At 41.3% G+C, this 16,489-nt stretch overlaps 1 protein-coding gene across 1 annotated transcript in view; it reads left to right on the top strand.

The window, feature by feature from the left end:
* The window catches only part of ELAPOR2 (endosome-lysosome associated apoptosis and autophagy regulator family member 2), a 402,503-nt gene that overhangs the window by 218,824 nt on the left and 167,190 nt on the right, over window positions 1-16,489 (top strand). Inside the window, exons 12-13 of the mRNA XM_069228716.1 lie at window positions 690-792; window positions 6,318-6,455. Coding sequence (XP_069084817.1) covers window positions 690-792; window positions 6,318-6,455 — 241 coding nt within the window. The remainder of the gene's footprint in view (window positions 1-689; window positions 793-6,317; window positions 6,456-16,489) is intronic.

Below are 16,489 nucleotides of genomic sequence, written 5' to 3'. Positions count from 1 at the left end.
CATTTCCCTTTACATTCTGACACAGGCTTATTCAGACTTATTCATTTTAAAATCTGCTCAACAGGTCCAGTCCATTTAAAATTATTGAAAACATTAAATTCAGTGCACAGTTTTGAGTTAAGATATGTATTTTTTTTACTTCAGTATTTAGATATGTTTTCCTTTTACTTTTTTAAGAACTCTGCACTCACATTAGATATACTATCTCTTTCAGTGCTTGTTGGAATTGCAGCGATTAAAACATGAGCTGTATGTTGGTCTTCTTTCATTCTAAACATGGAAATACCCCGTTTTCGTTTATAAAATGTCATTAAATCATTTGTGTTCTCTGTTTTGCATAAAATGAACAAAACATGTCTGAACAAAAATATTTTACACTCTTTAGCCTAACCTGCAATATTAAATGAATGCTTTTAATTAGTAACTAACTTTGACATTTATAGCATTCCAGTGTTTTAATGTTGCTCATTATTTTCGCACATTGGTTATACTTTGATTGAAAAATGAATATACTTTTAGGTCAAATATTACTTGCTTGATCTCTTGTTAAATAGAAAATAGTCACGGGTTTGCAGCTTTTTTTTTTTAGTACAATCATCATTGATTTGAAATATTATTGTTTGAACCGTGTAAAGCCTACGAATGGTGCAATAAAACATTATTTTTTCATCTTCCTTTTTGAAATGCAGACCTCCAACATCAGTAACTGGGGCAACAGGGGTTGATATAGGGACGATTACATTCGTTTTCGAGACTGTGTGTTCTGCAGATTGCGTTTTGTACTTCATGGTGGTAAGTTTCTTGCTGATGTGTTTTCTGTAAGAGATTCTGACAAATATATGTTTACAAAATATCCCTGATCCCTGTTTGATGATTCACCGTCATCTGTGCATCTGTTTACTTTGAATAATGAGGTTGGATGCATCAAAGGGCTTCGCACTAAAAGCTACTAATCCAGCAACACTGCACAACAACATTACATCTCTAATAAATCAGCAACACCTCACAGCAGCACAACACATAGTTACACAGAATGCAATGCACAATGTAAAAAACAGGAACGAATCAATGTGACTGAGCAACAACACCAGTGCAACAAAACCGAGCCTAAATGCAAAAGCACAACTCTACAAGAGCATTCATTGCCTTCAATATCGTCTATTTCCTGCTCTAAACACTCCTACACTGTGCACGGTGCACCGACAATTTCACATTTTAGGGTTTCATAAATTAATGTGGAGGTCATACCGCGGATATAAAACTCAACGCAATGTACATCTACCTAATTTACTTTAAAACAAAAATATATATTAACCTTGGGTGGATCCTTTACAGTTTTGTGCAGATTTTCTTAGTGAGGGAGAGGTGAAGTTGCAAGCAGCAGTTTTCCGCAGTTGCATTTCCAGTTCAGATTTCCATAGATATTTTTGCTCGAGCACACAGCAAAGGCCACCAAACACATTAATGTCAAGCATGGAGAAATTATTTGGTAATCTTGGTTTCTGTTTGTGGTTTGTGTTTGAGCTCTTTCTTTAAATTACAAAAGAAAACTAAATTAACAAACGCTGCGTTATCTTCTTCGTGGTGTTCGTATAGCTGAAGAGTCACATCTGAAAAGAACAAGTGTGACCATGTTCCTTTGCTCTTGTAACGTATCGTAAGTGGTAAAAGAGAAAAAGAGTATATTGGGTGGAAAAAATGGTAGGTTCTTTCTTTTTATTAACGGGTTTGGGTTGCTCAGTCGCCTGTGGCCAGAGAATCCCTTGCTTTCACGACCCAGATAAGCCCCGATCTCACAACATCACCCATCTAGGGCCTAGAGTGGAGGGGTAATTAATTGTACACTTCCAGTCTTGTGTACAGAGTCTAGTTAGTTTTTATTTACTCTTTAGATCATAATCACAACTATGTACATGTGGGCATTGTGGAGCCTTGGGATGTGTTAATGATCCTGTTCCACAAACCAGTGCTTAATTTGAACTAGTGGTTTCTGGTGTGGGGCACCTGCACTTATTTCTGAGGGCCGGCACTTATTTTTCTGCCTCAAGCATTTACTGCAAGCAAAAGACACAAATAGGAAAGACGAAGGAAGAGAAAAACGAAAAAGCTTCACAAAGCTAGAAAGCAGAAACTTTCAAGAGTGAGCTGAAGAGGCAGGGAGTGGCAGTATATGGATTAGAGTCCCGAGGTGGCTTTAAGGGAAATGCTGCCTCCGTACTCAGTGCTCGCACATTTAAATACAGCAGCAGCGTGTTTAAAAGGGGAGCTTTGGGCACCGGCACGTTTTATTTACAAATTAAGCACTGCCACAAAAGCGGCGTTACCTGTGGCACTTTATCATCTATTGCCTTCTCCCATTGCAAAGAAAAAGTAGAATGCTAGACCAAGATTCAAATATTCTTTGTTGTTTGTGAATTGTTACATATGTTAAACAAAGCAAACATTAGCTAACTTGTTGAAAGGAGCACTTTTTAAAATGAAAATATCCCCATTATTGTTTGAAAGAGTAACACTCTAACAGATAATTAAAGAGTGTAGGCAATCCACTTTAGCGACTGAATTTTTAGAAGAACAGTGTATAGAAAAATCCGTGTCTTACAAACTGCCTTCTTCGCATAAGCAATAACATCTAAAAAGTAAAGGCATTTAGTCACCGAAGTTTTAACTTTAGATCGGAAAGTCATCCACATTTAGTAGTGCTATGGAATTAATATGGGATGCTCTGCTAAGCAATATGAGCGGAAACTCTGTGATTGTTGTTTTTTCAAATTCACGTTCATTCTGCTGAGATAAGTTGTCTGCTTTCTCAACTTTTGCACAGAATTTATAACTGATAACAAATAATCAGAAAATAAGTGTCCCCCACCGTGTCTTGGAGCTAACGCCTTAGCTGATTTAAGAAACTGTGCATTTCCGTGGTCTGTGTTGTCCTGTGTGTATTTACCTTGGAATAAGTATTGTCGTCACTTTTTTATTACGTTACCCTTTTGTCTGAAATTGTACAACGTTATTGTACTGGAGAAAACGTCTGAGAGAAGGAGGCTATGGAATGCGCCTGTCAAGTTACAGGATCGTTTTGGGATGAAACTACTCCCACAGTATGTGATATGATGCATCAGTTTCTACAGTAGATGGTAGTTCTATATTCAGGAGTAACAAAATAGGATTATTAGAAAATTGTTTCTTCAAAATCCAGGAGGGCCTGATGATCTTCATTTGGCAATGCAAATGTAGCTCCTTTACGAATAAGACTACTAAAAAAGGGAAATCGATGAATGAATAGTTGATCAAAGTTGGCAAAGCCTAGGAAATTTTGCAGACTTCAAAGATGTGCGGTTAGGTCACTTGGGTACTGCGGGCACCTTTTTCTCACCCATTCCGAGACCTTGTGGACAGATTATTTGCAAAGTGATTAAAGAAAGTCTTAGTTGGGTCTGAAGGATAATTGCCTCAGGGCACTACTAACTCAGGTGGCTCTACAGGGACATCTAGCCACGACCAGTGGTATTGCACCTTCTGCTAATGCACAAACACAGTTTATTTCTGAGAAAGGTTTAACGTATGCACAAACAGTTTGTTTCTGATAAAGGTTTAATGTACAACATAGCTAAATATTTCAGCCATTTCACTGTGGACCTGGTACTTCTCCAGCTGTTTCCAGGGGACATTCTGAGCTTCTGATGTCAGAAGAAGTTCTGGAAGCTTTCTGTAACAGTGTACTCTGAGTGCTTTTGGCTCCACAGGGACATCTAGCAACAGGTAGTGGTACTGCACCATCTGCTGTTGACTCCACAGGGACATCTAGCCACGACCAGTGGTACTGCACCTTCTGCTGTTGTCTCTACCAGGACATGTGGTAACGACCTGTGGCACTGCACCCTTGTGCCACTGACTCCACAGTTAAATGATATTTAAAAGGCCTGCTAGGCCTGAAAATGTATAATACAATGTGCCCTCAAGGGGCTGAATATATGGTTACACTGCAATGTTCTTTATCATGCTTTTTTATGTGATTATGCCCGATAGAGGCTAAATGTATGGTTACCTGACCATGTTTCTTCCAAATGCTATTTTTACTGTGGTGCTCTGTAGGGGTTGTCTAGACCATTACAGTCATATGCCAAGTTTATGAAGGAATGCACAAACAGTTTATTTCTGATAAAGGATTAATGTGCTCCACGACTAAATATTTATAATGTACCAAATGTGAGGTTGACATTTTAATTTACAATGACAACAGCTCTAACTTTTGTTAATGTGAGACCTATTGCATTGCAAATGCTTGTCCTATTTTGTGTGCTTTCAGCCTCCTTCCAGTTAGGGGTAGAAATGGGTGTGAAACCAATGGTGGATCCCGAAAAGCTATACATTTCTGAAAAGTAGACACAATTCTGAATTTAGCATGAGGTCAATTATGTAGATCCTTCAAGGTGTTACTATTGAAGGTAATAGTTCAAATAAAAAAAGATATTGAAATTTAGTTGACAAAACACAGCTATATGTGTTTACGTTTTCATCTGTAATTTCTAACTATGGCAGATTTTCAAAAGCAATATACCGTTGCATCCGCTAGAACCATCTTGTTGCGGGGATATATAGGGCTTGTAGGTTCCCAGAGCCAATAACTGAGCTGCACCTTTCAATGGTTTTTCATTGTGCACCTTGCATACAGCAATTAATTTGGTAAATTAGCAAGAGTGAAAAATAGTTATCAAGGAAACCTATGTATTTCCAAAATGGGCACAAGATATGGAGTTTAGAAGCAGTGGTTATTTGCAAATCTCTGAATTGGGAGTACCTATACTAGCATGTGAATTACAGGGCATTTCTCAAAATGACTTCTTTCTTACTCACTGTCTTACATTTGGAAGGTGCAAATGCAGAGAAAGACAATTCGTAATAACACCTGTTCTGCTAGTCTGTATTCCCCCAAGTCTCCTGATAAACATTACACCTCACTTGTGTGGGTAGGCCTAGTGTCCGTGACAGGAAATGGCCTAAAACGCAACATGTATGCAGTTTATTTTTCCACTGAAAACTGACCCTCTTTTTTGGTTGTGGGTAGCTCTAGATTTTGGACCCTAGCTCAACCCTCACCTTGGGAAACATAGCCAACCTGTACATTTTTAAAAACTAGACACCTAGGGGAATCTAGGATAGTATGACTTGCATGGATCCCGTTAGGTTTTCTTCCCCACAATGCCCTGCAAACCCCAAACAAGTGTGGCAGTTTTTATTGGCAGAGGTGGAGCAATGCTGGGTGATAGGAATTTTGCAGATTCCCTTACATTCCAGAAATTTCCATCACAGAAATTTAGGGAAAAGGTATGACTTCAGGCAAAGCGGTATGCTTGCAGTGCATTGTGGGTAAGAAAATAGTATGGGAAGTATGTGAAGCACACCACCCTGGACTCTCCCAGATGTCTAGTTTTCAGAAGTGTCTAGGTCTGGTAAGTTTTTCCTTGTGGCAGCTTACGCAAGCCCAGAACGTGAAGCTGTTCACCATTGCAAGTGGGATGTTGTATGGAGTTAGCCAAGGTCTCCTGGCTACACTCAAAAGAGTAAAATCTCCTCTTGCCTGCCGATGGGATGAGATGCTCTAGGGAGCAGAAAGATTGTTGCCCCTTCAGTTGGGGGAAGGGGCATAACCATCCCCATGGTGGTGGGCAGCCCCCACCCCGTTATTATAAAAAAAAAAATGATTCCCTTATGTCTAGTGGGCATTCTCCCCCCAGGAGGTAAATTGGGGGTAATTGTCACATCTGCCCCCAGGGGGCAGAAAGACTGTGCCCACTTTTTGGGGGTGGGGGCATTGCCAGGCCCAATTGGGGCAGACCCCACCACTAGGAGCCTAGTAGGCTTTCTGCCCCCCCCCCCCCGGGTGAGCCATATTGGGGGGGTACTGTCCCTATCTGCCCCCCAGGGGTGGCAGAAAGACTTGAGCCCCATTTATTTATTTGTTTTTATCAAAAAAGGGGTGGGGTTAGCCTCCCACTAGCCTCCTCCTGGCTGCTGCAGGGCTCAGGAAAATAAAACCAATTCAAAGGGATATCATCTTTGAGTTTGAAAACTCACTTCTATTATATGTAAGAACCAGAGGAATGGCATAAGCATAGTGTTTAGGTAAACAGAGAATATCAAGCCATAAAATCTGCTGCAAGAAATGTATGCAACAGTTTCGGGTTTCACAGAATGCACCTCTTTAGTCGGCTATGTGGTTTATACAATACAAGCCTGCTGTTGAGATTCCCAAGCGACTATTATACTTAATATACTTTTATACTTAATTTTCTAATACTGCTCTTATTATGTTTTAGGATGTTAACAAAAAGAATACATTTGTAGTGGAATCGTGGGCAGGAAACCGGGACAAGCAAGCCTATACATACACAGTCTTGAAAAATACTACACATGTGTTTACATGGGCTTTTCAGAGGACAAACCTACAACAAGATGTAAGTATTAAGAATATCATGGCCACGAAAATGTTCATAGCTATAGGTTATATTCATGGACCACTATTATGAAGTGTCATGTAAAGAGAACGCCAATGTCCCCTTAAGGCCCAACCTTCATCATTAGTGCTCTGCACTGTTTTTTTTTTCTAACCCATAAGAAATGAGAAAAGTGTTATTTTGCTTTCTAGAAGGCTGCTCTAATCGCTAGTGATAACGCGTCCAGCCCTTATAAATTACCTGTACCTGGACACGTTGGAGGTCGGTGAATCTTTTAACCGAGTCGGGCTCTCCTCATCCTCAATAGTCGAGTCACTCAGATCAATAATCAATAACTGTTGTAATCGGTAATCAGCACTCAATTAATAGATCAATATAACACATCAGAAATCAATAACAGTTGGTATTTCGGCGCACCATGACCTTTCAGTCATGAATAACCACACCAGTTTATTAAAAGTTAGTGAATTTATTTCCCTATATTAACAAAGCTAGCACGATATATATGTGTCTCAAAACCAATTGATATATGTATATGAACATTACAAGCTGTCCATAACGGCGGAAGAAACGCAATCTACGTAAAATCTGAATAATGATACACTCTGTTATAGCAATGCAAATCACCAATGTGACTAACTGTATTTGACTAATTGCATACATTCGGTCAGCATAACAAGATTTCAATTCTTCATGGTACATTGAATGAATACCTCGACTAACCTCTAATTAGCATTGGCATGTGGGACTTCATGCAAAACGAATTTAGTCAACACAAATTTGGAAAAGTTCTAGCTAGGATCCTATCAAAATAGCAGTTGGTACCTAAAAGGAAAAAAAACACAATGCATAATACATTTATCCTTTCATATTTACCAAATACAATCAGCATTCAAGAAAAGTCTTCGTCCTTCAGGTACCGGTTGATCAGCATGGGGCAAATTTCAAAGGGGCAAAGTTAAGGGCAAGCTTCCTTGCAACGGCAAGGAGAATAGGGCAAAGTTACTGCATGGGCAAGACGGGGCAAATCAAAGTTAAAGTCTCTAGGGTGAGAATTCTTAAAGTCTCTTTCTCTCAGATAGAGAAAAGGGCATCAGGGTGTCGTCCAAAATGGAGTCTGGCATCAGGCTTCAAACTGGCATCGAGGAAAATGGCTGACTTCTCTTTGTCCGGTGGGTTTAAGTAAGAAACATTCCAAATTCTGTAGGGTCTTCCATTGGAGGGTTCATAGGTTGGCTTCAAATTGTCCAATAAAAATTGTCTTTTACTAGCGCCCATTTATGCATACACTGTCCTTGGCGCCTTGGAACACAAATTGTATCATGGTTTGCCAATTATTTTACTATCTGTACCTTCATTGTCCGCACCTGCAGAGACTGACCTTGTATCAAAGGGGATGTAACCGGCCTAGCACGAAACCTTGGAGATAAGTGTACCAGCCAGTTTCTACTGGAAAAATACAACTTCAAGCAAGAATATATTTCATTAATTCAAGGAAAAAAAGAATCACGCAGTTAGAATTTGAAACCAAGCAACTAGGCCAAAGCCTGTACTAAATTTAAGCTAAGCAAAACAGTTTTCAAACAAGAAATCATGGCATACATTTGCGATTATGACGGATTAATACATTTTTAATACTTCATGATTAATAAAGCTCGTTTATAATGATGGCGAACTGCCCCGAGGGCACAATTTCCCTCGTACATTATTTCTTTTACTTAAAATCACACTTCAATATATATGTCGGTTACACAGTGTACATGAATATATGTCGAACCCTCTTTTTCTGCGTCATCACTAGCTTCGCTGGAGCTTTGAATACCTGCTTCTTTTCGTCTGGGTATCTACAGGGTTAGGCACCTACACAGTGATAAGCATGTCAAGTATGTGGACATCAAAACCCAAATCAAGCAGAGAAATGGGGCTTTGGTAATGCATTAATATAATTTATTGGCTTGGGTCAGCCACCCGCCGTTTATAAAGTGAAAAAGTCTAGGATTGGATACATCTGTGCTTCTCCTCTGAGCAGCAGGAGTATTCTCTTAAATAGACATTGCCTTTTATCCTGCTTAGACCTACAGAATGAGTAGCACACACGGGTAATTTGTGTCAAGAGACAGTTCAGTTTGCGCTGTGTGCTATTTAGATGGCCAGTATCACATACTGCCCTTTATTTTGTTGACACATGATTACATTATCTTCCACACGGTTACCATCTAGTTGTCTTAAAACCAGAGCACCGCAGCATCCGCCAGCAAAGCCTCGATAGTGCTCGTCTCCTCACCTGTAAGGCCGCTGCTCTCACCTGAGGTTTAATGTAAACAAAGGCTGTATACAGGATGTTGAACTATGTGCCCCGTGAACACATTGTTTGAATCTACCATTATTTTAGAAGCCTATTTTTACGAACTTCACAATACACGTTGGTTTAGGTGAATTGAAAGGTTATGGGGGTGTTGGGTCTGTGATTTGCAAAATAGCAGAGTTTTAATCTGAACGCTGTTTATTCACAATCTATCAAATCTATCAAAACTGAATGACAATCATTGTGGTTCACATGTGAGGAAATTCACGACTGTTCCCTCTCCGGGGAAGATCTACACCTTCTCTGCCAGGTATGTGTCTGCCAGAGAAATGTGCCTTCATTTTATTCACCAGCTGTGCCCAGTTTTTGAATTGAGTTGGTTGCCTGGCCACCGGCACTTATTTTTGGGGAACGGCATTTATTTTTCTTGATGAGACATTTCCCCAAAAGAAGAGTGGAAAATACCTAGAATGGAATAAAGGAGGAAGAGAAAACCAGAAAAAAACGCTGCAATGTCTGTTAGTGGATGGAAGATTATGCGGTCTTGGTATTCATCGCTCTGACATTTAAGAACACTGGGTGCGTGCTTCTGAGCAGAGCTTTGGGCACCAGCACTCATTTCTCTACAAATTAAACACTGGTCAAGCTGTGTAGATTAGTTAAGTGGTTACTTTTTATTTCTTTCTGATGCCCAGCATCTTGGTAGACTGATGACACAGCTGCACTGGGAATACACTATGCATTTGAAACACATTATTTCCGACCTACTGTATGTTGCCCTGTAGGGCAATATTAGAAGGTCCACTGCACTGCAAGCATGTCTTGTCTTGTCCATCGACATCGCTTCCTGTGACTCACTTCTTGTAGGGTGGCATCTAAATAACACTGTAATCCGTACAGAAGAAAGTGTATGGCAACATCGGCGGGGAGACTCCATCTCCCTGCTATCTATGCCCCTGGAGGTGCGAACTTCGTTTAATTGGCAAGAGGGGCGGGGCGGGGCTGCTGGCTTCCCAGCGGTGTTGGACATGATCTGGCCACGCCCAGACAAATCTGGGCCAAGACCTGTCCACGACTGGAGGAGGCTGGGCTGGGCCACCTCTCTCTAGCTTATGATTTTGTAGGTACTGGTCTAAAAGATGAAATTCTATGTGTTTAGCCAAAAGAAATGCCATAGGGGGGTCTTCTATTTCAACCACTCCCAAAGCCATCTCAATAGATATAATGCTACAGAGGACCATGGGGGTTATTTCCACTAAAACTGATCTAGCAAAGAGAAGGTTGTCCGTTGGTTCTGGTATGACATCTGACATAACACCTGATGCCAATGCAGGCTCCTCACCATCTATTGCCCCTTAGAAAATGAATGGAGGTCAAGTTCAAGCTTCTAATCCATCTTCTCCTGAGGTGAGCCCACAGTCAACCGTGGCCATAAAGTGACCCAGATGGATGGCACACAAAATAATTGTGGAAATTGTACCCAAAATAGTTCCCCCCACGCCTTTTGTATCAGTACAATCATCTTTTAAGGCCACTGAAGGGGGGATTATATCTAAACTATTGTGGGATGTACAGTTGTTGGCGGACTGCGTTCCTAAAGTTAAGGCTATTATACTTGCAAAACTTTCTTCAGTCCTGGCTCGCATGACAGCCATTGAACAAGGACTGAATGATATTAAACAATTTCAGATTCCAGCTCCCCAAGCTCCAACAATAGCCCACAAAGTTGTTCAGGGTGAGGTATCTGGACAACATAATGCCTTGCCTATTATACGGCCCACAGTACCTTCCAGCACTGTGTCAAATAGCCGCCATTTAGACTCTATAACTCTATTTTCCAACCAGATTTGTGACTGTCTGCTCTCTATCCATCTTAACGTGACAATGTGAGTCATCGGGTGGGGACCAAAGGACTGTAAGATGAATGCTATATGGTAGCCTCTCACTAATGGATCTACTCAAAGCCATAGCTATCCTGTGTTTAATCTCAAACCTGCATCTTGCCCTTATGTGGCAATACTACCTGGAGTTCCTCCTCTGTGTGAGGATCAGAGGGACTTGCATGAAGAACTCGCCAATAAAACACTGAACTGGCTCACATGATACAGGGACTTCCCTTTCTCTTTGGTGTATAACATCCTTCTGACTCGCTGATGGGGTGGATCGGTCTGGGGTCGTGAATTGCCCAGGGGATTGTGTCATCATTAATTTTAGATCTCTAAGTAAATGCAGAGCCTGCTTTTTGGTCATTTAAGAAAATGGGTAGCCATGTCATTAGGCTATTTTTTTAAACCAAGTCATTGTTCCAGAACAAGATTCTGCCCTACAGAAGCAAAGTGCATGTCCACCGTCTGTACCTAATTTTGTTTCTAATAAACTATTATGCAATCACGATGTATGCAGAGTCCCCATTTCCAACCGTTTTGATATTCTAGCAGGAGTGGATTGGCTTGTTTATGATACTCGTGTTTCTCAGGCTGTCCCGTGTATTGTTAGTATTGTAGAGAGTTGTATGGGTGGTACTACCAATCATGATGTTGGGAGGGTGCAGCAGATTGATGTCACTGATGATGAATTCAGAGTCAAGACGTCACAAAAAATTGTGACCCTGGTTAAGACAGGACATGGCTGTACCCTAGAAAGAGCTCAAATAAGACTACTGGCAACCAACCCCTCTATTGAGTTGCCTGGTCTTGAGCTCAGACTAGTCCCTACTGGGCCAGAAAAAACAAAACTCAAAATTGGTGTGAACATTTTATTCAGCCCAACCTGGCACTAAGAATGGTATGAGGGATAGTCATACAAGGGACAGTGCTGCCTCACCCACTCTGGTTAAATTATTTGAGAATTGGGGGTGCCAACTAGGACTGGAATTGATGTGGATTCTTTTGCAATACATTTAGCCGCCATAATAAGTTAGTCTCCTGGAATGTAGGTGGGCTAGTTTCCAAACTAAATTGCCCAGATTGGTGCCATTTTATAGACATGCATGATCTTCCAAGAGGCCTGGCCTGTGAAGCCTGTGCACTGTGGGCTTTGTTAACTTTAATTAGGAAACATCAACAACTGGAAACGGCAGGCCTTCGGGGGGCCTTATGGTATGGTCAGTACCATGCTTGCCTGTGCGGCCAAGCAAATCAAGATAGGTTCTCCCAATATTTTGTGTCTTAGTTTGACATTTCCGCAGGAAGTAGTTTTCAATATTTATTACGTGTTCTTAAGACCAGTGGGGAATAAAGTTGAATCCCATCATAGAGCTACTGAACTTACACATGGCAGCACTACCAGTTAGGATAATAAAAATTGTGGGTGGGGATATTAAATGGCAATTTGAACCACTGGATGTTATCAGTGAAACCCTCACTCATGAGGAATATAAAGCGTGGTCAATACCATGATTAGTAATCCCTCCCATTAATAAATGGTTTCTCCCTCACTTCAGTTAAATCCATTAACAATAAATCAAGGTATACTAGCCTGTAATGGCAGAACTATTTCTGCCAGGGAAGGATATCATACTTTCAATTGCATCCAAGGTACTGAACGTAAGGATGTGGCTGCAGTGAATAGACATGACCAAAACACCCACCCATAATGTCCTAATTCTTGTTATAGAGATCCCTGCTCACAATAGTCAAGCTAACTGCATTGGGCCATTTGATGGAAGACTGAGATTAGCCAACAATCGGCACAGAGGCAAGTGGAATGCTGTGTCACAATCCCAAGAGTTAGGTGTGTCAATTTATAAATTAGTTGCTGTGAGTATTTGGGGATTGCTCCTTCTGCAACTGGACTAAAGGGGGACCCCAGAAAGGATTGGTAACATACATAACCATTTGCACATGGAATTAAAGAAACGTTTTTATGTGGAGAAAAAGTGATTGTAGGTAGGAAAAGCTCCCCATCCTGGTATAATAAAGCATGTAGAAGTGCTGCAATTAAAAAGCAAGATCGAATGCTGATTCAAGCAACGAGGGTGGTATTCAAAAATGCTGTTAAAGAAGCAAAAAGAGGCTGGGAATGTGGGAAATGGAAAGAATTTCTGGTTGCGGCCAAAGACTAGGACCATTGTTCCTTTTGGAATATAGGGCCAGATGTACAAATGCCTTTTGCATTTTCTAGTGGGCCTAATCACAATTTCTGCCTTTTTCTATGTACAAAGGCCTTTAGAGGATCGTCAAATGGAATTTCTACCCTGGAGAAATCGCATTTTGTGATTGTCTAAATAGGAAATCGCAAATAGGGATTTGCTATTGCGATTTTTTGGCACATGTACAAAGCATTTCCTAAATGCAAAATGAGCATTTAGGAAATACAATTAACATCAAATTCAAGTCGATGGCAACCATGTGCAATTAAAAAACAAATATATATTTAAAAAAATGCACCCAAAAATGCTTTTTTAAATTTATTTTTTTAAGTGCAATAAAGCGCACACATGCCCACTTTTTGTAGGATGCAGCAAGGGGGTGCTTTGGCTGACCGTCACCCTTGCTTTAGCTTTTCCTAATTTGAGATTTCCTGTTAGAAAATTGCAAATTAGGAAATGCTAAACTATTCGTACCTACAAAAATAGGTCACTATTACCTAAACAGCAATTTCCTGATATTTATTCCTACACTGTAGGAATCGCTATTAGGGAATGTTAGACTTTTCATCCTTGGCGTGGTCTCCCTTAACTTTTTGCCTCTGTTCCCCAGGTTGTTGATGTGTGCTGGACTCTGATTTTACTGTTTTTGTTACTCTGGGCACTTTACCACTGCTAACCAGGGCTAAAGTGCAAGTGCTCCTTTACAAAATGTGTATGTAATTGGCTTATCCATGATTGGCATATTTGGTTTACTAGTAAGTCCCTAGTAAAGTGCACTAGAGGTGCCAGGGCCTGTGAAGCAAATGCTACTAGTGGGCCTGCAGCACTGGTTGTGCCACCCACACAAGTAGCTCTGTAATCATGTTTCACACCTGCCATTTCAGTGTCTGTGTGTGCACTTCTAACTGTAAATTCGACTTGGCAAGTGTACTCACTTGCCAGGCCTAAACCTTCCCTTTTCTTACATCTCAGACACCCCTAAGGTAGGCCCTAGGCAGCCCCAAGGGCAGGGTGCAGTGTATGGTTAAGGTAGGACATATAGTAATGCGTTTTATAGGTCCTGAAAGTGAAATATTGCTAAATTCGTTTTTCACTGTTGCAAGGCCTGTCCCTCTCATAGGTTAACATGGGGGCTACCTTTAAATCTGATTAAAATGTAGATCCCCTTTGGGAATGGATGGACATGTGGAGTTTGGGGTCTCTGAGCTCACAATTTTAAAATGCATCATTTAGTAAAGTTGATTTTAAGATTCTGTGTTTGGAAATGTCACTTTTAGAAGTGCTTATACCATTTCTGTGACTCTGCCTGTTTGTGGATTCCCTGTCTGGGTCAGGTTGACAGTTGGGCTGGTTGCACCCCACACTAGACAGTGACACAAAGGGAGCGAGTGTGTAGCCTGCATATCCTGATGAGCCATCTGTGCTAGGAGGGAGGGAAGGAGTGGTCACTCACACCTGAAAGGGCTGTGCCTGCCCTCCCACAATGCAGTCTCCAACCCCCTGGTGAGTGTCTGGGGCCTGGCCTTGGCAAGGCAGGATTTCACATTCCAAAGAGACTTTACTTTGAAGTAGGCCTACTTCAAAGGAGAAATTGGATATAAGAAGGGCACCCAAAACCACAGATTTTAGAAACTCTTCTGGAAACAAGAGGAACCTCTGCCTGGAATAGAGCTGAAGAGCTGAGGAGAAGTGCTGCTCTGCCTGCGACTGTATTTCGTACATCAGGCCCATAGTGTCCACGTGGAGCTGAGAGAGACACTGCCCTATTGTGAATCATGTTGTTGCCACAAAATGGGTTGCACATTTCTCCAGTTTGTTTTCCATGCCAGAGGAACCTATTGCACACCAAAGTGGTCCATTAGGCCAAAAGGAAGCAAGTCTTGAGTGATGTGAGTGAATGTGCTGAGATTTCTCTTATTTTAACCTTGGAAATTAGTGCGGCTATTGAGAAGATCGTTCCTAACAAAGCACCAGAGCTAGACAAGCTCTCAGAAGATTTGTACCTAAATGACATTGAAATTTGAGCTCCTACTTCACGTTGTATTTTAATGCCATCATGAAAGGGCCCCTATCGCTTCATCCTGGGCAGGGGCAGAAATAATAGCAATTTCCAAAAAGGGATCCTGATCCCTCCTGATAAACTTCAGGCTTATAAGCCTTGTAGACAGCTCCGAAAAGCTGTTCATTTGAATCATCCCGATAAGCTGCAGGAGTGGCTGACAGTGAATGAGATATTGACTCCCCTGCAAGCTGTCTTCCGGAAACGCACCCGACCTGTAGATCAAGTATTTCAACTTCTGCTACTATTTTAGAGGGGGGGTGGCTGACTTTATGTAGTATTTGTAGACTTACGGTCTACATTTGGTCTGGTGCCTAGACCCACGCTCTGGCAGGTACTAACTCATATAGGAGTTCTTAACTATCTCTTGAAAACTATTATTAGGTTCCATGAACATAATTTTGCCGAGGTTGAATGTGGGGGGAATGAACAACACATTCCCTGTAAATAGAGGGGTTAGAGAGGGCTGTGTCCTTACCCTTAACCTTTCACGTTATGTGTTAACAATCTGGTAGCCTACCTGGATCAATTCGAGAGTGATGCCCCACGTCTGGCAGACTTCAAGGTCCCCACCCGTATGTTTACAGATGACACGCTTCTGCTCTTCAAATCACCACTGGGGTTACAAACATTTTAGATAGTTTTGATAACTTCTGCAGACAGAGGTGACTGGAAATTAACATGGGGAAAACTAAATATATGGTATTAAGTCCTTGCCATTCTACAAAATATAATACCATGTTATATGAAACACCTTTGAAGCATGTGCACATTTTTAGTTACCTTGATATAACAGAGCAGCTAGACTGGCACACCCACATTGCACAGCGTAAGCTTAAACATGAGCAATTTACCGGGGGTTGGTGAAAATGCATTGAGTTACCCAATTCCGTCCTATATCACTGAGAATCCAAATTTACAAACGTCAGGCCCTGGAAGCAGCTTTATATGGTGTGGAGTTATAGGGCCATAGGACTCCCATGGTGGCAGCTGAAACCCGATTTTTGCGTCAGTTGATGGGCCTCCCAATTAGTACCCCTCTGCTCACTCTGTTTAGTCATGGGGCTCAGATCCATTTCCGATGGGATTGGAGTGAGACCCTTTCTTTATTGGAGAAGGATCTGAGCCACTCCTGAGCAATGCTGTTATCAACAGGGTTGAGAATACGTCATACATATCCCAGGATCAAGGGATATTCCTTGGATCAAGTATGTAAGAGAGAGCCTTAAAATGATGGGAGTGAGAAACAGTGGGTTTCCCCCTTGGATGCCTCTTCAATTACCAAACTAACCATCAAGGGCAATTACTGGCAGTATAAAAAGTGAACTTTGGAGGGACAGACTACATCAGGCTCATTAACCAATTATTTTATTATGATGAAGGACGGATTAAAAGTAGAGCACTACATAGATGAGATTGAACCTGCAGCAGCTAGGAAGCTCCTTCTCCAATTCTGTCACGGGACTCTTCTGCTTCTGCCATTTACTGCTAAATGGGAATGCAATCTGGAGACAATAGACTGGCTGTGCCCTTGTTGCGGAACCACCAAGAAAATGGTTGAGCTTGTCCTCTTTTTGCCA

Source organism: Pleurodeles waltl, chromosome 4_1, assembly GCF_031143425.1.
Source record: "Pleurodeles waltl isolate 20211129_DDA chromosome 4_1, aPleWal1.hap1.20221129, whole genome shotgun sequence".
In the NCBI taxonomy this organism is placed as follows: domain Eukaryota; kingdom Metazoa; phylum Chordata; class Amphibia; order Caudata; family Salamandridae; genus Pleurodeles; species Pleurodeles waltl.
The sequence above is the reverse complement of the archived record's forward strand: the minus strand, read 5'-3'. Positions and strand labels throughout refer to the sequence as shown.